This window comes from Hyperoodon ampullatus (assembly GCF_949752795.1).
Source record: "Hyperoodon ampullatus genome assembly, chromosome: 3".
Lineage (NCBI taxonomy): Eukaryota > Metazoa > Chordata > Mammalia > Artiodactyla > Ziphiidae > Hyperoodon > Hyperoodon ampullatus.
Genome location: NC_136916.1, coordinates 61,880,213 through 61,901,848, shown reverse-complemented (window position 1 = coordinate 61,901,848; position 21,636 = coordinate 61,880,213). Strand labels below are relative to the sequence as shown.

At 48.0% G+C, this 21,636-nt stretch overlaps 1 protein-coding gene across 1 annotated transcript in view; it reads left to right on the top strand.

The window, feature by feature from the left end:
- HEXA (hexosaminidase subunit alpha) overlaps nucleotides 1-20,739 on the top strand; it is a gene marked incomplete at its 5' end in the record, with an annotated part of 38,309 nt that extends 17,570 nt beyond the window's left edge. Inside the window, 13 exons of the mRNA XM_079698934.1 lie at nucleotides 8,878-8,970; nucleotides 10,676-10,741; nucleotides 12,814-12,860; nucleotides 13,375-13,485; nucleotides 14,357-14,458; nucleotides 14,944-15,076; nucleotides 15,997-16,177; nucleotides 17,115-17,201; nucleotides 17,467-17,539; nucleotides 18,191-18,374; nucleotides 18,542-18,632; nucleotides 19,324-19,428; nucleotides 20,512-20,739. Coding sequence (XP_079555060.1) covers nucleotides 8,878-8,970; nucleotides 10,676-10,741; nucleotides 12,814-12,860; nucleotides 13,375-13,485; nucleotides 14,357-14,458; nucleotides 14,944-15,076; nucleotides 15,997-16,177; nucleotides 17,115-17,201; nucleotides 17,467-17,539; nucleotides 18,191-18,374; nucleotides 18,542-18,632; nucleotides 19,324-19,428; nucleotides 20,512-20,575 — 1,337 coding nt within the window. The 3' untranslated portion in view covers nucleotides 20,576-20,739. The remainder of the gene's footprint in view (nucleotides 1-8,877; nucleotides 8,971-10,675; nucleotides 10,742-12,813; nucleotides 12,861-13,374; nucleotides 13,486-14,356; nucleotides 14,459-14,943; nucleotides 15,077-15,996; nucleotides 16,178-17,114; nucleotides 17,202-17,466; nucleotides 17,540-18,190; nucleotides 18,375-18,541; nucleotides 18,633-19,323; nucleotides 19,429-20,511) is intronic.
- Nucleotides 20,740-21,636: the final 897 nt, after the last annotated feature.

Genomic DNA, 21,636 nt, shown 5'->3' with positions numbered 1-21,636 from the left:
TGTCCATTGACAGATAAATGGATAAAGAAGATGTGGTATATATACACAATGGAATATTACTCAGGCACAAAAAAGAATGAAATAATGCCATTTGCAGCAACATGGATGGACCTAGAGATTATCATACGAAGTGAAGTAAATCAGACAGAGAAAGACAAATATCATATATGATATCACTTATATGTGGAATCTTAAGAAATTATACAAATGAACTTATTTATAAGACAGAAACAGACTCACAGACATAGAAAACAAACTTATGGTTACCAAAGGGGAAAGGTGGGGGGAGGGATAAATTAGGAGGTTGGGATTAACATATACACACTACTACATATAAAATTGATAATCAACATGGACCTGCTGTATAGCACAGGGAACTCTATTCGATACTCTGTAATAACCTATAAAGGAAAAGAATCTGAAAAAGAAACATGTATATGTATAACTGAATCACTTTGTTGTACACCTGAAACTAACACAACATTGTAAATCAACTATATTCCAATATAAAATAAAAACATTTTTAAAAAGAAAAAACATTTAGGAAGTGGAATGCTTGAAGGTGGCGGTTATGATGGAGAGGGGGGTGTGAGCATGGCTCCAGATTTGTGATTTAGTAATTTGAATGTGTTCAGCTGCCATTCACAAGGATAGGGAAAACAGTAGGAGAGCAAGGGAAGGAGGGAAAGAGTGAAAAGAGAGACAGAGAGATTGATTAAGGGTTTTAGAGGCAGGTGGGAATGACTAAAAGTCAGTTTGGGGCTTCCCTGGTGGTGCAGTGGTTGAGAGTCCGCCTGCCGATGCAGGGGACACGGGTTCGTGCCCCGGTCCGGGAAGATCCCACATGCCACAGAGCGTCTGGGCCCGTGAGCCATGGCCGCTGAGCCTGCGCATCCAGAGCCTGTGCTCCGCAACGGGAGAGGCCACGACAGTGAGAGGCCCACGTACCACAAAAAAAAAAAAGTCAGTTTGATTTTGGACCTGTTGAGTGTGAGGTTAGCTGTATGGTACTGAAGCTTGAGAGAATGAGTTGGGACATTTCAGAGTCCAAAAGTCACCTAGGATGATAGCTAGCCTCCGGATGGAGAGAAAGACTGGAGACCGGAATCCAAAGGCTTGGGTAAATAAAGAAGTGACAGGAAGTTGCAGAGTGTCGTGACAAGGAGAGGCTCAAGATTTTACAGCTGAATGTCATGAGCCACAGAAGAGAGGTTGTTGTTGTTGCTGCACTTGATGGTAGAGGGTGGATGGCCTGGAAGCAGCCCCATGGCTCAGCCCCAGAATGTGAGGAGGAGCTGCCACTCAGAGCAAGTGGTAGGGGCAGCAGTATCCTGGGGAGAGCCAGGCTTCAGTTAAGGAGGAAGTAGAAAAGGCTGTGGGTCTTGGTAATTGAATAACCATGGAGTAAGGCTCCAGAGGGTTGGCAGGGATGGATGATGTGTAGTACAGGTGGCTTGGTGGGGAAGAGGAAACAACCCTTAGAGAGATGGGAGTGTGGGCCCAGAAATGAGCAGAGGTGTTTATGTATTGGGCAGAGTGACAAAGGATGATAGCAGTGTGACACAGTAGACTTCCATGACTATAAAACCATGCCAAGGAAACAAGTTCCAGAGGCAAGCAAAAGTTCACGTATGTGTGTGTATGTATGTGTATATATATACATGAGAATTTACTATATGACAAAGGAAGCATTTCCAATCAAAAGTGAAAAGATGTATTAGTCAATAAATATGTAGGGATGACTGGTTATCCATTTGGAAAATTTTAAAATCTTTACCTCATGTCAAGCACAAAAGTAAATTCCAGGTGTACTAAAGATCTAAGGATATGCCGTAAAACTATTAGAGGGAATCAAAGGAATGATTCACGTAGTCCCAGGGTAGAGGAGGTCTTTCTAAGCAAGCCAATAAAGGAAACCATAAAGGAGAAGACTAACAGATTTGACTACATACAAATTAAAGCAAAAGAACCCATAGGTTAAAGGACAAAATGAGGCAAATATTTGCAACCTTAAAAGAGAAGGTTAAAATCTAGAAAGAGCTCCGCAAATCAATAAAAGAAAATTACCTTTTAAAAAAGTGCAAAGACAAATGAACTTATCTACAAAACAGAAGCAGACTCATAGACATAGAGAACAGACTTGTGGTTGCCAAGTGGGGTGGGTGGAGAGAGGGATGGACTGGGAGTTTGGGATTGGTAGATGCAAACTATTACATATGTTTGGATATTACATATGGAATGGATAAACAAGGTTCTACTGTATAGCACAGGGAACTATATTCAGTCTCTTGGGATAAACCATAATGGGGAAGAATGTAAAAAAAAGAATGTATGTATATGTGTATAACGGAGTCATTTTGATGTACAGCAGAAATTAGCACATTGTAAATCAACTGTACTTCAATAAAAAAAATGTTTTTCTTGGGAAAAAAAGTGCAAAGAATATGACCAGTAAATACAAAGCAATCTCAAATTCAATCATTATTAAAGAAATACAAATTAAAACAATGCTGTATTTCTTTATCAATCAGGCTGGCACAGATGAAAAAGAAGTGACATAGTCTAGTTTTGGAAGGACGAAAAGATGGGCCCATATATTTTGGCTCAGGTAAACTAGTACAGTAATTTGGAAGAGTAATTGGCAGCATCAAAACTAAAAACTTTAATATTTTTGGCCTAGCATTTCCACCTCTAGGAATTTTCCTACCAAAATCTCTCACAACTGCTTTAACAAGAATATATATATGAATATTTACTAGAGCATTGTTTATAATATTGAAAGCTTAGAAGCATTCCCAAATGTCCACAAAGAGGAGAGAAGTTAGGAGTTTCACCTTTTTTAAAATAATTAATTAATTAATTAATTTTTATTTTTGGCTGCATTGGGTCTTCGTTGCTGCGCACGGGCTTTCTCTAGTTGCAGTGAGTGGGGGCTACTCTTCCTTGTGGTGCGCGGGCTTCTCATTGTGGTGGCTTCTCTTGTTGCGGAGCACAGGCTCTAGGCACGTGGGCTTCAGCAGTAGCAACGCGTGGTCTCAGTAGTTGTGGTGCGCAGGCTCTAGGGCATGTGGGCTTCAGTAGTTGTGGCTTGAAGACTCTAGAGCGCAGGCTTAGTAGTTGTGGTGCACGGGCTTAGTTGCTCTGCAGCATGTGGGATCTTCCCGGGCCAGGGCTCTAACTCATGTTCCCTGCATTGGCAGGCAGATTCTTAACTGCTGCGCCACCAGGGAAGTCCCCCAGATTAAGTTTTAAAAGTAGAGGAAAAAAGAAAACTTTTAACTACAACTTTTACAAAAGAAGACAGAAAGGAGAATATTCAGGATTCACCTATGGGCTAGATGGATTGTATCAATATTTCTGAGTAGGTATTAGTAGTCTCTGGTGGGTGAAGAATCTTAGGACTTGTGGGAAGAGGCACCATGGTCCAGACTGAATCCAGCAGCACTATGGAGGGGCTCCAGGCTCAGGGCAGTTGGATTCTCAGACTCCCACTCTACCGGGAGAAGAAGTCTGACAGGGGTGGTCTTGCCTCTTCCCCTAGACACACCAATGCTCTTGTGTATCAGCTGCTTCCCAGGCTTGGAATACCTTTTCCCCTCTTGGTAGCTGGCAGACAGCAACTCAAGGTTCAAGGTCCTGCTCGTAGGTCCCCTTCCAAGGTTAAGCCTCTTTTTCTCTGCATGTATTGCTTGGAGGAAGCAATACATGCAAAGAAAAAGAGGGAGAAAATGTGGCATTTTCAGGGTTCTGTAAAGAGTTCATCGCGCTCCTGTGAGAGTTCCCCCACAGGAGCAGAGAAAGATGAGGCTCAAGTTCGTGTAATCATCCAGCAGATTCTGCACTTTAACCTGAGAGCTGTGGGGAACCATTGTAGGCTTTTGAGCAGAGATTTTCATAATCTGATTTTCATATTAAAAGATCACAAAGGATAAGAGATTGAAATGGGATATATATGGAGGCAGGGAGAGCAACTGGGAGACTTTTTTACAGTCCAGATGAAAATTCACAAGAGGCTAAATTAAGGCATTGACCCAGTGGGGGTGGGAAGATGGTGGTGATGTCAAGAGCCAGGAAGGATTTTGTAGTTGTAACACTTAGTTGGGTCTTTCTTTTTAACTGCTGTAATCTCAGTGCTTAGCACAGGGTTTGGCACATAGACAGTCAATAAGTATGAGTGAATAAACTTGCGCTCTACTCAGAAGGATGGGAGAAGGAAGAGGTTTCTGGTCTGGGTAAATCAGTAGATGGTGCTGTTATCAAACTGAGGGAGAAGGTCAGCCGGGAAGAGGAATGAAGAGTTAGTTCAATTCTGTATTTAAGATTTGAAGTGCTTTTGAGACATTTGAGTGGAGGTACTGTATGACTCTAGAGCTCCAGAAGAGTTGGCATGGAAAGGTAGATCTGAGAATCATCAGTCTACCATGGAAGTGGATGACATTGTCCGGAGAGAGTATAAAGTGAGGAGAAAAAGAGAAGTCTGGAACCCTGGGGAAACCAGCATGTAGGGGTGGGTGAAGGAAAAGGAGAATGAGGAAGCATGTTCAAGGAGTGAGAAGGAAAACCAAGACAGAGCAGTGTCCCTTAAGCTAAGGGAGTTTAGTTTCAGGAAGGTCAGGGCTGTCTGCTGTCTGATGCTGCCAAGAGGTCCTGAAAGTGTTAGTAGCATGCTCCCTCTGTACAGCAGGGATTTTTGTCTGTTTTGATCACTGTTGTATCCCCAGCACAGAATAGCCTGGCTCATAGTAAGCGCTCAGTAAATAACTGTTGAATGAATGAATGAATTTGTTGAAAAGGATCCCTTGAATTTAGTTGCAGAACTACAGGCCCTTGGTGAAGGCATTTTCAAAGGAGTGATGGTGAAGGAAGCCAGATTATAGTGGACTGAGGAGTAGAAAGGAGGTCAGGCAGTGGCTACAAAGAGAGGACTGAGGATGGCCAACTCCATGAGCACCTCTCATGTGCTGGGCACTGAGCTAAGCACGTCACACACTTTAACTCATTTAATCTTCTCAACAGCCCAATGGGGTAGGTACTGTCATGATCACCAGATGAGGAACCTCCAGCTTAGAGGGAAAATAACTTGCTCAGGGTCCCACAGCTAGGAAGTGTTAGAACCCAAATTTGAACCCAGATCTGTCTGACTTTGAAATTCAGCACTGAACTGCTCAGGCTACATTTCCTCTAGAGTTTCTTTTGTAACTGGAAGGAGAGATAAAGAGTGACTGTTTGAGATGACCTGGAGTCAAGACTAGGAAGACTTGCAAATATTTTAATGCTGATGGGAGAGAATCAGCGGAAATAAATAATCTGAAGATTTGAGGGGAAAGGGAGATAACTTATACAAGAGGAGCCTGAGTAGAGTTGCAGAGCACAGGTGAAGGGAAGCCCCTTCCACCAAGGTAGGAAAAGGAGAAGGTAAAGACCAGGTGTGTGTTGCAGGTATTTTTGTCAGGGAGGAGCAGGGAAGGTAGAGGTGGATGATTGCTGATTGTCAGCTGAGAGTAAAGGAGGTTGTGATCCAGTTATGGACTTGAAGAAAGTGGTACCAGTCTGAAATAGCTGTTGCAGAGAATAGAAAAAAGCAGTGGTGGAGGAGCAGATTTTCACAATTGGCATCAAGGGCCCAGCCAAGATGAGAGACCAGGATAGGTGCACGGAAGGCAGATGTTAGATTGATCCAGGTTGAGGGTTTTGCCCACTGTGTGCAACCGAAGACAGCGACAGGCTGTTGAGAGTGTTGGCTAGATTGTGTTTGAGGTGATGGGTCACCACATATAGGGCAGCAGTGAAGGAGGTGAGGATGGGAAAGGATTGAGAACAGAAAGGGAATGGAAGGATCATAGTACTGGCATCTGGACAAAGTCCAACAGCAGGAATTTGGTAGTAAAAGGGTCTAGGGTTCCCTTGTTCTCGAGTTCCACATCCAGAGCTGACCTGGGATGAATAAGGCTAAATTGTGCTAAAAAGGGGGGCACAAGGGTAGAAGACTAACCGTGGTTATCTCTTCAGAGAAGAAGAGGGGTGCCAAAGATAACTTTTTTTTTCTTTTTGCTGTAAACACTTCTGGGCTGTTTGCATTTTTTTAACTTCTTAAATTTAAAAAAATACAAACTTTTCAGTGAACCCAAAGAAAAGAACAGGCTTCCACGAAAGCAGGGGGATGAGGGAGCTGCGGAGATGGGAGCAGTGGTCTAGAATGGGACCCCGGAGTATGTGATTTGTCTGCGGAATCACGAAGTACTGGCTCTGAGGAGGAGCAGCTGGGACCTGGTCCTACCCTGCCATTGTTTATCAGGGAGGAAGTGGGAGCCCCGAGACTCGCTCTGCTTGGCAGCAGCAGGGCCAGAACCAGAACTAACCCTTCCTGATCTCCCAGCTCAGTGCTCCGTTTTCCATGCTGCTTCCTGAGCACTTGAGGCTTCAGAATTTCCTGCTGTCCCGCCCGGGCTCATTGCGAGTGTTCCCGTGCGATTGCTGGTGAGCAGGCTGTTTGCCAGACCCTGCTTCCCACACCTCAGTTCTTCCCAGCGCAGGGTGTGTGGGTGTTTGTAGAGGCGGCTGGCTTGTCCCCTGCCTATTTCCTGTTCTCTTCAGAGTGGCAACTTGGAGGCGGAAAACCACAATGATGGTCTCTGTTTACATCCTTTAAATGACCCAGTGTCCCTCCTGTTTTGCCAGCTCTCACATCACTGCCTCCCCTCGTCCTTCCTCCTCAGAGCTTGTTTAAGCAGTAGCCATGACTCTGTGTCTTCTTTATCAGCCCAAACCCACATGAGTCACTGAGAGCACTTAGGACGGGGCTTCTTCACCATGAGATTGGTGGTCAGGGGTGGAGGGATGAGCCCTTAAATTAAGGGCACTGTTCTAGGGGAAAAATCCTTTCATTTTTGTCAGATCTTCAAAGGAGTCTGGGACCTTCCCCACTAAAAGACCATGGATTTAGAGAATAGAGTATAGGTGTGTTTTAGAAAAACAAAAATATAATAACAACAGCAATTAGATGTTTTCTTGTCTTCTAAGTAAGTTCAGATAAACCTGGTGTTTGTGCAGCCTTTCTCGTCATCAGGACAGTGACCATGGCAGTTGCATATGAATAGTTGTGATTTCTCCTCAATTTGGTAGACTGAGGTCCAGAGGATTAAGACTACAGCTCAGGACTTCTGTCCTCTTTTGCATGCCCGCCTGGGTAGATGTGCACATGAGCTCTCCACACAGTGATATTGGGGCTCCACAATGTGTGGGGTCAGGTGGGGATAAGGAGACAAGGGATGAGGCCGTGGTTTAAGGAGGGATATTCTTTTATAGTTTTCTTCACGCCTGCCTCTCAGTGAAGCCCTCCTTGGTCTTTGGGGTTTGTAGAGATGGCCTGTCTGCTTAGAGAGCTTGGGATGGCCCTGCACATTCTGCTTTGAGTGTGCTCTCTGCCCTGAAAGTCTGGTTGTCCTCCTATGTTGTGGGGATGAATCTTCAGGGTTTAGAATGGAGTTGTGAGTTGGCCTGTCCCAGAATAGCCTCAAATTCTCTTCTGCCTCTGGGGTTTAAGCAGGTATTAGTGTGGGGCAACAGGATATTTACAGGCAGGGGAAAGAATATGTTTGCTCATTATGGTGAGAAAGGGCCCCTGATTGGCTTGCTTCCTGGCCGGCCTGAAAGCCAAGATGCAGCCATGTGGTGTGGTGATCAGGAGATTTGAGCAGGCTTCCTTGAGATGGTTCAAGGCTCCTGGGTTCCTTCTGCCTAGAGATAGATAACATTTGGGATTCCAGTTTGGTTCTGAATCCTCTCTTCCTGCTTTTTGCCAGACCATCCTACCCCTGACTTTATAGTTCCATAGGAAGTCATGGATGTTGTGGTGCCAGTGGGGATGAATGTGGCTCCAGAAAAAGAATAAGAGTGGGAGTTCACTGAGGTTCAGGCTTGGAGTGGTACAATCAGAACCACCCTGAAGGTCACGGAGAAGAACCAGTGGGAGGGTGGGAAGAGACAGTACATTAGTGTTTTGATTTTGGCTTTTTTTTTTTTTCTGCGTAGACTGGGATCTGTTAAGCTATATTAGATAGTATGTTGTCTCCTACTGGGTGGCTTTCCGCTGTTGGGAAGAAGTCTGCCTTAGACAGAGAACCTGTTTAGGAAGAGGAAGGAAGGAAGCAGGATGGGCTGGTGGCCACGTGCCTTTGCTGGAGCACCCGCTAGGTCATCTCAGGCCTCCTTTGCATAGAAGATCCTCCTGTCATCTGCTTCATCTGCTCACATTAGCTCCTGAGCTTTTACAAAGTTGGAAGCTTTCATCTGGAGCCCTCCAGAGCAGTGCTACTTCAAGTGCCACTCTGCAATGAGATGAGAAGCGTACGCACCAGAACGTAAAACAGTTCCCTTCAACAAGAAAACCTTGTTATGAAAAATTGTTAGACCTAAACAGTGTGTTTGCTCTGACATAGTTGCCTCACATTCTGGAGTCATATAAGCTTCCTATCTGGTGACCCACCAGTAACACCGTTTGCAAATCAGCAGCTAATCTGCAGACCACACTTTGACTAGCAGTACTCTAGAGCCATCTTTAGTTCAGAAGCAGTTGTTGAGGTCTTGGAATCATGTGCTTGGCCTCTACAAGTCAGAAACAGAGAGCCCGGTTACAGAGAGCTGCTGCCAGGTCAGTCATACACGGGCCAGGCGGGTTACTGGGGAGAGCAGAGCATGACCGAAGTGACCAAGTTGAACAGATGACTAGACAGTGCCAAGGGCAGATCCGTCCCCTCCCCCTTACCACGGGCACACAGGCTGAAGGGACCAGAGCCAGCAACCCTTCTGCAGGGCCTTAGTTTTGCCTGTTGTTTCTGGTGGCAGGTCAGCCTCACTGAGTTCATCCTGTCCTTGCAGGAAAATGGCATACGTCAGAGAAGAATTCGTTGGTTATCCTTGTTGTCACTCCTGGATGTGACCAGTTTCCTTCTTTGGAGTCTGTGGAGAATTGTAAGTACCACCTTGTTCCCTGTTCGAGAAGAGAAAGCACTTGTCTGGAGCTGTAACTCCGGATGGCCTGGCCTAAGTTGCGGATGCTATGCCTGGAGCCCTCCATGAGTGTGGGGACCAGGGCTCACCAAGTGCCTAGAGCCGTCAAAGGTGAATTTTTCCTATGCAGTCTAACCAGCATCTGACAGTTGGCTGTGAACATCACACTGGCTATTCACTGAGTCCCACAGGACCCCTGCCTTCTGGACTGAATTTAATCCCACTGGCATTTTAGGAACTTGTACACTTTGCTGATTTTCTCTAAGAGACCCTACCCTGGGAAGAGAAGGAGTTTACGGCCGTTTGAACCGAGAGGAAGTCAAGGCGTTGGTTCTGTGGCTGCCACCCGTCTTCCCTGAGCAGCGGCATTTGGGGACATCTCCATCTGCAAAGCGAACATTCAGGTCTTGGCTTCTTCCTTACATTCCTGATGGAGTAGCTGAAGCTTGAAGACAAAGGGACAGGAGGGTGATTTCAAAGGCTCTGGGAACGTCGTAACCTGGACTCACCCCTCCGAGCATCCCTCTCCCCTTCATACTTGGAGCTAAAGCCTGGCAGGAATTATGTTTCCCGTGGGGAAACTGACCCACAGGGTGGGTGGTGCTTTATAGAGGAATCTGTACCAGGCTGCCCCCCCTCACACACTGTCTTCCAGGGCCTCGGAGCCACTGGGTGACCACCCTCCCACTTTGGCCCCAGGCCTGAGTGCAGCCTTGCTTGCTCAGGGAACGCCTCCTCTTTGAAAGAAGAAAAAATGTTATCTCTCTTTTTTTTTTTTTTGGCTGCACCATGCGGCATAAGGGATCTCAGTTCCCCAACTGGGGATCAGACCCGCACCCCCTGCAGTGGAAGTGTGGAATCTTAACCACTGGACCACCAGGGAAGTCCCTTGTTGTTATTTTTTGTTTTATAATATATTGCATTTTTATTCCTAAATGAAAGAGAACTATCCATCTATAACAGGGAAAAATCCACATGGGTGACAGCTTATCTTTTTTTTTTTGAATTTTATTTCATTTTTTTATACAGCAGGTTCTTATTCATCTATTTTATTATACATATTAGTGTATATATGTCAATCCCAATCTCTCAGTACATCCCACCACCACCCCCACTCCCTGCTTTCCCCCCTTGGTGTCCATACGTTTGTTCTCTTTATCTGTGTCTCTATTTCTGCCTTGCAAACTGGTTTATCTGTACCATTTTTCTAGATTCCACATATATGCGTTAATATACGATATTTGTTTTTTCTCTTTCTGACTTACTTCACTCTGTATGACAGTCTCTAGGTCCATTCATGTCTCTACAAATGACCCAATTTCATTCTTTTTATGGCTGAGTAATATTCCACAGTATATATATACCACATCTTCTTTATCCATTCATCTGTCGATGGACACTTAGGTTGCTTCCATGACCTGGCTATTGTAAATAGTGCTGCAGTGAACACTGGGGTGCATGTGTCTTTTTGAATTATGGTTTTCTCTGGGTATATGCCTGGTAGTGGGATTGCTGGATCATATGGTAATTCTATTTTTAGTTTTTTAAGGAACCTCCATACTGTTCTCTTGTTGTTATTTTCTAATCCAAGGATTTACACAGAACATGTGATTGTAATCTGAGGGTAGAAATCCTTAACCAAATGGGGTCGTTTCTGTCATTTCAGACACCCTGACTGTAAATGATGAGCAGTGTTTCCTCCTCTCAGAGACTGTCTGGGGCGCCCTCCGAGGTAACAAGATGGGGCTGACGCTGGGAGAGAGAGAAGGATGATGTGGGAAGGTCAGCCCTGGTGGGGTAGGGGGCAGGACTGGGGGCCCAGTGAACACCCCCACCTTAGGAAGCTTGCTTTATGGTCCAGTTAAGAGTATTTCCCCACCTCCCTGAAGGGAGTATTCTTTTTTTTTATTTTTATTTTTTGCTTTATAACAAATTTAATCAGTTATACATATACATATGTTCCCATATCCCCTCCCTTTTGCGTCTCCCTCCCACCCTCCCTATCCCACCCCTCCAGGCGGTCACAAAGCACCGAGCTGATCTCCCTGTGCTATGCGGCTGCTTCCCACTAGCTATCTACCTTACGTTTGGTAGTGTATATATGTCCATGCTGCTTGAAGGGAGTATTCTTACAGCTGTCTCCAGAAGTTGACAGGTGTCAGCCTGTGCAAGGGCAGCCACTCCCCTGGGCAGGTGCTCTGGGGAAGCAGCGGGCAGGCAGCTGGGGAGAGGGGCCCGCTCTGCCACAAGCACTGCTTGTTCAGCTCTCCTTTCAGACACATGATTGGAAAGGTTCTTTAAAAACTAGATCAAAAGGAATAGATAAATGTCAAAAAAGAGGTAAGGAGTGGTAAAATATGTAGAACTCTATTATTTGGGGAGAAAATGAGGACTTTGCTAGCTAACGGGTGATAGGCCCCCCTACCCTTCTTCTTGGCTTACTGAAAAGGTATTCGGTCCCTAGATACAGACTTAGCCAAACAACTCTACCACTTTCGGTAGAAGGTCTGCGGGTGAATGATGAGAGAAATTCTCACTGAACTCCAAACCTTGTTTTGGTTTGTCTTTGTTCCCTAGCTTCTCCTCCCCTCCCCTGTGTTTTGGAGAAACAGCATGCCAACTCCCCTTTCTACCTCTTGTAGCTTTTGTGTGGGTGTTAACTATTAGGCAGGTTAAGGTAGGGGAGATCTGGGACCCCGAGTGCTAGGCGTCAGAGTCAGACTGGAGAGAAGCCCAGATGGTACACTGGAAGTCTGCCTCAAATGAGCTACTGAGTGACCATGAAAGTCTCACAGATTCTTAAATTCTGAAAATTTAGGATTCTGGGAATCCTTCACAGGGCTTCTGCTGGATTTTCAGAAGTGAGGCCCCCCAGCTGTTGAGAACATCTAGTGCTCTGGACTCAGCATGTCTGCCCTTGGGCTTTGCTGGAATCTAAGAGTCTGTGTCCAGTCTTCTGGGGCAGTTGCTGCCTGCCACACCTCAGCTCCCTATAGCTGGTTCTCTTCTCAGGCTCTGAAGAGGAAAAGTGGAGGCTTCTTTGTCTTCTAAGTCCAGCTGTGGACCCACAAGTTTCTGATTGAGTTTATGAAACCCAAGTCAATGATCACATTCTCACAATTCAGTCTGGGAGAAGTGAAGGGGCAACAGATTGGGGGCCCCTTTTTCTCAGCTCCCTTAGCTCCTGTTGGGTATTATCCATGGAAAGCTTTAACCCCTTGTGAGCTGGCTTGTCCCTGCATCTGTCCTCATGGGCACACATCTTGGCCTCTCTTCTTCTTTTTTTTTTTTTTTGCGGTACGTGGGCCTCTCACTGTTGTGGCCTCTCCCATTGCAGAACACAGCCTCTGGACGCGCAGGCTCAGCGGCCATGGCTCACGGGCCCAGCCGCTCCGCGGCATGTGGGATCTTCCCGGACCGGGGCACGAACCCGTGTCCCCTGCATCGGCAGGCGGACTCTCAACCACTGCGCCACCAGGGAAGCCCCTTGGCCTCTCTTCTTAATATCTTTGTAAATTCAAGGCTTAGGAAGTATAGATAAGAGGCACGTGGGTTAGTGTATTGCTAGGAGGGGCACAAAAACCCCTTACGCTGCCACCTCCCCAAATAAAATACAGAGTAAAAATAGATACTGGCTTCCTACTATCCCCTTTTCGTAACTGTTGAGAACCATCGAGCCTACTCTAGATCCCCTCTCACTGTGTACCCAAGCACTGTGCTGTGCCACATGGGAACCTTCCAAATGGTTCCAAGTCTTTACCCACCTCCCTAAGTCTTTACATCTGCCTCTCTACTTCCCTGCAGGTCTGGAGACTTTTAGCCAGCTTGTTTGGAGATCTCCTGAGGGCACGGTGAGTGTGGGCCCTCAAAAAGGGCTCCTTTTAAATCTCTGGGGTTTGCTCCCAATGTTGAGAGTCCTGGAAATATCTTATTTTACCTTAAACAGAGTCCTGGGTGGCTTGATATGGCCCCAAAAAAGAGTATTCAAGGAGATATGGGTGGAAACTGGTTTGGTAGATTTTGCCAGTTGGGGTATAACTTAGTTCACCCTGGGTCATTGTTTAGCAATGACCTTGAGACCACACTGCTTTGAAGAAAATATTAACAGTCAGTGAAAATCTGGAATGTGTGGGCTGAGTGGTATGTGGGACAGCTGTATTTGGCTGGCACAGGACAGTTGCTCTCTGGACAGGTACCTGCTTATGGTCATTGAGGTAGAGGTGTGCGGTGTTTGTGGAGACAGTTACCCTGCAGAACAGTCACAAGTTGGCTTTTCAGGAATCTTGGAAGACTTTTCTCATCCCCCTCCACCCCACTGGTGAATTTCCTTTGAATCTTAACATGTTCAGTGTTTGGTCCACACAGTTCTATATCAACAAGACGGAGATTGAGGACTTCCCCCGCTTCCCTCACCGGGGCTTGTTGTTGGATACGTCTCGCCATTACCTGCCACTGGCTAGCATCCTGGACACTCTGGTACCCAGGCCTTAAGGCCTTCTTTGCCCTCAGGGTTCTGGGGTAATGGGACAACAGATAGATCAGGTGCCATATTCTTAAAGAGTTACAGAGAGAATGTGCATAACTTTATGAGCTCCCGGGAAAAATGTAAAAGATGACCTGCTCCAAGATTCAAAAAAATAACAAGAGTGATTTAAACCTACCCCACTGGCTACTGAGGACCAATGTCCGGGCTGTCTCCAGCGATGCAGGAAGTGGTTTGGGGAATTGACTTCTTTGACTGAGCAGAGCTAACTTTAGTTAGTACAAAGTCATAGGAAAGAGATGTTCAAAAGCCTTAGCTGGGGATGTTCCTAACTGCCTTGAATTTGATGGGCAGTCTTACTTGACAGCTGCTGATCTAGCTCATGTGTCTAACTTTTCCTTTGCTCTCCTGATGGAACCAAAGAAGTGGACACATCCACCAGTTTGGGCATCTGAGACTTATGGATTATGGGGCTACTAAATTCACAACAGACCTCACAGTGTGGATAAACCCTAGTCAGACAACCCAAAACAAATGGCAGGAGGAAATATTAGTTTTCAGGGTATTGTGGGGCTTTCTGAAGACCGCAGGTTACCACGGAGCTGCAGCGCTCCTCTCGATGTGACCATAACTCATCCCCCAAAGAGGAGATACTACTTCTGTCAGCCATCTCTGCATGTGCAGGGTCTTCCCCTTCCCTCCACGCCAGGCACAACCCGATGGGAAGGTTTGATAGGGAGAACCTGTGAACACTTAGCAGGAAGCTGGGCAGGTCGAGCCTGTTAAAGTGTGTGGAGCAGCCTGCCAAGCTTGGGGCTGAAGCTGGAGAAGTGCTGAGTTAACAGTGCGTGCTCTGACCTACAGGATGTCATGGCGTACAGTAAATTCAACGTGTTCCACTGGCATCTGGTTGATGACTCTTCCTTCCCATATGAGAGCTTCACTTTTCCAGACCTCACCAAAAAGGTATGCCTTAATTTCGCCCAGACCAAGTTGATGGCTTGAAGTCTGAGCGTGGCTATGGCTCCCTGCTGGCAAGGACACCAGCTCTCCTCCTAACCAGCCAGTTTTAGGTACACACTGACATATAGGGGGTGGGCACTGGATTTGGAGTCAGGAGACCTGAGTTCAGGTCCAAACTACACCATTCATTTGCTCTGTGACCTTCAGGAGAGAATCTCTCCTGGTCCCATCTTCTTTTTATTTATCTATATTTGGTTAGCTGGGCATAATAACTACCTTATTCATCTCACTGGCATCATGGCACTGAGATAAGACAGTAGATGTGATAGCTTGTGGGAAATTATGAAGTTCCTTGAAGACAACCCCTGATACCAAAGGGCTGTTGGTAGATTTCCTGATATCCAGGGGGGTCCAGAAGGCATTTTGAGTATCCTTTCCTCTGCTAGCCTTCAGGAAATGAGATCCTGAATGGTGTTTTGGCCTTTCAGGGGTCCTACAACCCTGCCACCCACATCTACACAGCACAGGATGTGAAGGAGGTGATTGAATATGCGCGGCTTCGGGGTATCCGTGTGTTGGCAGAGTTCGACACTCCTGGCCACACTCTGTCATGGGGACCAGGTAAGAATAATGTCTGGAGGTGGAAGGGAGTCTACTGATTCCCCTCAATGGGACTTTAGGATATTGGCTCTTGGATGTAGCATGCCTCAGCCTTGGTCTCTGGAAGAATGTTTTCCATCAACTTTTTCCACTGGGAATTTAGATAGGCAGAATTTACTTTGGGCGAAGGAGCCCGCTTTTTACTATTAAAATATGGGCAGGGACTTCCCTGGTGGTGCAGTGGTTAAGAATCCACCTGCCAATGCAGGGGACATGGGTTTGAGCCCTGGTCCAGGAAGATCCCACATGCCGCGGGGCAGCTAAGCCCGTGTGCCACAACTACTGAGCCTGTGCCCTAGAGCCCGCGAGCCACAACTACTGAGCCTGTGAGCCACAGCTACTGAAGCCCGTGCACCTAGAGCCTGTGCTCTGCAACAATGAGAAGCCCATGTACCTCAGCGAAGAGTGGCCCCTGTTCTCTGCAACTAGAGAAAGCCTGTGCACAGCAACAAAGACCCAATGCAGCCAAATAAATAAATAAATTAAAAGGGCAAATTCTTCTCAGACGTCCTTGCCTCATGATGCCCTTGTACATTGTTGTGCCCTAGAGTGGAAGAAAGATTTTGCCAGTTTTGCTGGATCAGGCTCTCTGCTTTTCTGCCCATAGGCTACGTGAGGGCAGACTTTGGGACCGAGGGTGACCCCTGCTGGAAGAGTGTGTCAAGGCAGGAGTATGTGTGTGACAGTTGTCTGTGTATGATTGTGGACATATTTGTATTTCTTTGATTGTCACTAAATGCTCATAATTACCAGTGTCTGTGAATGCCTGAGTGTTCCTGTCTGTGTGCATGTAATATCTGAATGCAATTGTCATCATGTATATGACTGTATGTGGGGTCTGTGTATTTGTGACACTAGTGTGAGGTTCTCTATTGCCTTAGGTGTCCCTGGATTATTAACTCCTTGCTACTCTGGGTCCCACCCTTCTGGTACCTTTGGGCCAGTGAATCCCGCTCTCAACAATACCTATGAGTTCATGAGCACATTCTTCTTGGAGATCAGCTCTGTCTTCCCAGATTTTTATCTTCACCTTGGAGGAGATGAGGTTGATTTCACCTGCTGGTATGAGCCCTGTGACCTTCCCATCCTGGCCTGATGAACTGCCTACTCAGAGTAGAGGTTAGCCCCTGAGAAGCTACCTGTCTCAGGTGTTCCTCATCTGTCTCCATCCTGATGGCTCAGGTCTTCGGCCTTTTCTCTCTCCACCTACAGAGAGGCCCTACCTGATTTTGGCAAGGCTGTGAATGTGAAACTCTCCTTTCCTCTTGTCATAGCCTTGAGATATTTACAGAAAAACCAGCTCTGGGCACAGAATTGTCTTGGAAAAATCAGGATAGAGAAAAACAATCCCTGCTTTTGACAGCTTAAAATAGTCTGGTTGAAGAGACAGGACACATATGAATTCGAGGCTAATATATGACAGTGTCTAGTTAGTATTATATTGTAAGCTTCCCACCCTCAGATCTGCTTAGCTCAAAAGAGGCTCAGGGGCTTCTTGGCGAAGTGGGCACTAGCGCTGAATCTGAGGAAAGAGTGGAGGAGGGAAAAAACAAAATGTAGACCTTGTGGGATAAGGGAGCTGCAATGGGTGACAGCAATGCTTGTATCCAACTGGAATAAAGAATAAATATTAAGGGAAAAGCAGACTATGCCCAGGGTATGGGAGGTAAGAGACAGAAGCCAGAATCCAGTGTGCTGGAGCCCCAAGCCAAGACCTCAGAGCCACGTGTCATAGCCCAGAGAGACTGATATGTGTTCTCTTTGAGGGTGAACTTGAAGCTCTTCAGATCCAGACTCAGCCTTTCTCAGCCTATGTCAGTGGCCCCCTTCATTTAGCTTTGTTTAGCCACACCTCCCAAATTTGTGGCCTCTTGAGATCCTCAGTCGATTGGTTTTTCAGGTGAAAAAAAGGAGTTGTGGGAGGCCAGGTGATACATCCCCAAGCTCTGGGCTTTGAGGATGTCAAAAGAATTAATTTTCATTTTCTTTTGGGATTCAGGAAGTCCAACCCAGATATCCAGGCCTTTATGAAGAAGAAAGGCTTTGGTGAGGACTTCAAGCAGCTGGAGTCCTTCTACATCCAGACGTGAGGAAGGAGGGGGGGTGGGCAGGGTCCCTGGTCCCTGGGGGTCAACTCCTGTGGAGTCCTCACTTTCCATAGCAGGACCAGGACCTGCTGGACCACTCTCTGGGCCCCTGAAGGGGTCCTTTGTCATGTCCTTTCATTGGAGTGGTTGATTCCCAACTGGTCAGTCAGGAATGGGCCCCTAGCCAGGCTCAGCCCCCAGGGCACTGGCACCTGTAGCACAGAGCCTGTCTGAACTAAGCAGACATTCTCTTTACTCTCTAAGGCTGCTGGACATCGTCTCTGCCTACGGCAAGGGCTATGTGGTGTGGCAGGAGGTGTTTGATAATAAAGTAAAGGTGAGCCAGGGGCAGAGAGAAGGGGCCACCCTCGGTGCCTCCCCGTGGTCTCCCATCCCTTCCCTGCTCCTGTGCAGGTACAGAGGTTTGAGCCCTGGGTGTGGGTGTCAGAGCCTCCATCTGTCTTCCCTCACTATGAACGGATCAAGTTATTTCTGCTGCTAGGTTACTTGGGATTCCTGAGACTGGCATGATGGGTTGGGTTTTCCTGCCTGTGTCATAGACTAGGATCTTCCAGGGCTACCTTCTCCTTCATTGTTGAGCAGTAAGATCCCAGCTTCCTGCCACGTCAGGGGCTCTGCAGGAACCTCGTCCCATCCTCAGAAGCATCTGGAGATGCTTGGACATGGTAGCTCCTGATCTGATGAGTCTCCTGGGCCCCACTGCTTGTCTCCCTTAGCTCACAGCCAGTGTTACTATCTCAGTGTAGACAGGGAAGCTGCAGAAGGACTGGGGGAGAGGCAGCAGGGAGCTCTCCTAGGGCCTATGGGGCCCTCGGCCTCTGCACTGGGCTAGAAGCTCAGTGCTTAGGAGTCACAGAGAAATGCTTTGCTGCTGGGGAGCAGAGGGAACACACACCCCTTGGCCTGGGTTGCTTGCATAACACTGTGGCCCGGGAATCTCCTACTGCCCTTTGACCTTTCCTGACAGGTTCAGCCAGACACAGTCATCCAGGTATGGCGAGAAGAGATGCCTGTAAGGTACATGAAGGAGATGGAACTGGTCACCAGTGCCGGCTTCCGGGCCCTGCTTTCTGCCCCCTGGTACCTGAACCACATAACTTATGGCCCTGACTGGAAGAATATCTACATGGTGGAGCCACTGGCATTTGAAGGTAAACAGGGAGCTCTCCTTGCTGCCAAAGGCGGCTGAGTGGGGTACAGGGCGGAAGCCAGGAGATTCTGGGCTGGACATTGCAGGTCAACAGACGAAATGACCTATCTGAGGAGAGGGCCACGTTGGGAAGGTGGTAGAGGCCTGTGGTTGCTTGTTTTCCCTCAGGTAGCCCTGAGCAGAAGGCTCTGGTGATCGGCGGAGAGGCCTGTATGTGGGGAGAGTATGTGGACAGCACAAACCTGGTCCCCAGGCTCTGGTAAGGGCTTCCGGGGGATGTGGAGGGTTGGGCCTGTGGGCGTGGGTTCTCCCTCACAGGCTCAATCCAGTCCAGCCTCCCCCAGCCGAGCACCCTCCTTTCAGGCCTGGGAGAGAAGGGGCATCGCAGTGTTGCCCCTGTTTGTATGTAAGTCACCTCCCACCTGACTTGCATATTTACTCCTCCAGCCCATTAGGTGTGTCGGATGGAGACTGTTGTCCCTATTTCACAGATAGAGATAAGGAGTCCTGGAGAACACGTTGAAAGAATGTTCCCTTCGGGATGGCTTGCTCAGGATCCAACCCTGAAGTGCACGTGATAAGGCTCCTCTATGCTGTCTCCTCAGAGGCTGCAGCCCCTCACCAAGTCTGGTTGGGTGCGTAGAGTTTACATTTTGAGAACAGCTGCTGCGGCCGCTGTCAGTAACTGTTCACGACACCTTTAAGACGTAATCTGGTTCCCATGTGTTTGGGAGAGGAGGAGATGGGATCCCGATCCCCATTTTACTGAAGATGGAGCTGGGCCCTAGAAGTCCCTGTGAGCCCTCCAGCCGGCTGTCACTCTGATTAAGGTGTCGATCACGTCCCTTGTCCCCAAGCTAGTCCAGGGTGCCTAAACAAGAGTCTGTGGGTGTCCAGCACCCTTGCCAGGAATCCAGGGCCCAACCTGGTGTGTGTCCCCTTTCCTGCAGGCCTAGAGCAGGGGCTGTTGCCGAGAGGCTGTGGAGCAACAAGATGGTGACCAACCTGGACTTTGCCTATGAACGTTTGGCACACTTCCGCTGTGAGCTGCTGAGGTACGCAGGCCATGGGCAGGTTGGGGGCTGAGGACCCCTACTGACAGGAAAAGAATACTGATAACAGCTGACACTTGCAGGGGCCTACTGTGTGTGGCAAGCCCTGCGCTCAGCCCTCTGCCAGCATTGCTTCATTGACTCTTTACCATAACCCTATAAGGGGGATGTAGTTTTATCCCCATTTCAGAGGTAGGCAGCTGACGCACAGAGCAGTTAAGTAACTTGCCCAAAGTTGCTCAGAACCAGGATATGAACCAGGCTGACTTCAGAGTCTGCGCTCGTAGCCATGGCCATGCTTTTATGGGTTCTCATGACACCTGTGCCCCTGTTAGGATGGGCCTGCGTAAGATGGTCATTTCCCTGATTCATTCACTTACTAGGTCTTGAGGCCCTAGGGGAAACAGCCTAGTAGAGAGGGGAGTCCCAGGCTGAGAGCCAAGCACGGTGGGGTCTAAGCCTCAACTGTCTGTAATTTACTGGGCGACTTTAAGCTAGTTCCTTACCATCTCTGAGCACATAACTTATTTGGGTAATAAAGGAGGCATGCCTAGAGGTACCCTAAGGAGATTGGTCAGGTCCTGGAACTTGTGAGGCTGAGACCTAAGGATGGGATTTCATGTCCACACCCTGTGCATGGGCTGGACAGTGCCTCGGTTCCCCCCCTCACCACATTTACAGAGTTTTAGAGCCATTAATGGGGGCTCAGTGGGCCAGGAGCACTGGGCACCCCTTAGGCATCCACCTTTTTTCTAAAGGTACTGAGTTATTTGGGGCTGGGGCACAGAAACAGGCAAGTTAGAAATACGGAGGTGTTCCTCAAGGTTCCGGGGTGTCCCTGTATCAAAATCACCTGGGGCACCTGTTCAGATTGCAGATTCTTGCCAACACACAGCCCCACCCCAAGCAAGAATCTCTGGAAGTGAGACCCCCCCAAGGAATTTTGGTGTCTAGTGGCAGTTTGAAACCCACTGAACTGGGGGAAGGGGAGACCATTGGTTGTGGTGGAGAAGGTGTTGCTGGGGCCCAAGACTGTGCCCCTTCTGAGGGGCTCATCTCGCCCTGTTTCTTTACGTCTTCTCGCAGGCGGGGTGTCCAGGCCCAGCCCCTCAGCGTAGGCTACTGTGACGTGGAGTTTGAACAAACCTGAGCAAGTACCCCAGGCACCGAGGAGGGTGCTGGCCCTAAGAGAGCGGTAGCGGGGCCAGGCTTCCACTGTACCCCACCCAGGGGAAGGGGCCTGTGTGCCTGGAGACAAGGGGGCTGGTGTTGGTGCTGGTGTCCAATAAAGAGTGATGTGGCGTTTTTCTATAATGAATGTGGATTACCTGTGTGAAAAAAAATGTGAGTGGCCCTAGGGTAAGGGAGCTGCCAGAACTGGCCTTCTGCCCCTGAGGGTGATAGGGCTCAGCGGGGCCCAGCCAGGTTGGACTCAGTATCTGCCCCTGGAGGGATCTTATAAGTTGAGGGCTGGGAATGAAACCTGTAGCCTTTGTGCTGTCCTGCTCCGCCTGAGTTATGATGCCTCTCCAACCCCACATAGTCCAGACACATACCCCATCCTTAGACTCATCACTTAGACCTCCAAGGCTTCTGTATACAGAAGACACCATAGGGGACCAAAGAAGTTCTGGGAAGCAGCAGGGGCTCCAGCCCCAACCTGGTCACACAATAGCTCCTCCCCCATGCATACTCACAAACTTCCCTCCCCTAGAGCTTTTCTTCTGCTTTGGGTTTCTTGTTACTTCAATTGCATGCAACCATTATTAAATATTGAACACATACTATGGTCTTGGCACTGCGGTAGGTGCCAAGAATTTGAAGAACTTAGTCCCCAGAGGCCCTGTTCAACTCCCCAAAATGGCAGCAACTTCCACCCCTCCTCCCACCCATTTTCAGTCCAATAGCATCTTCTCAGAGAATTGATGGCACAGCTGAGACCATGACAGGGAAGCCCCTGGGGGACCAAGAGGTGGGCATGTGGCTCTGGAAGAGTGTCTTTGCACAAGTTGACCAGTTTTCCCTAGGAGGAACTGGCTCATCGTGGACCCAGACTGCCCCCTAGTGGTTTCATTTTCACAAGTGACAGTGCAGCCCAGAGGCTGGGCAGTAGTGGACAGCAGCAGTTTTAGATGAGGATTTCTTTGACCATTTTTTTTCTTTTACCTGGCCCTGGGCTGGAAGGACAAAGGAGAGGTCCCAGGCATTTCT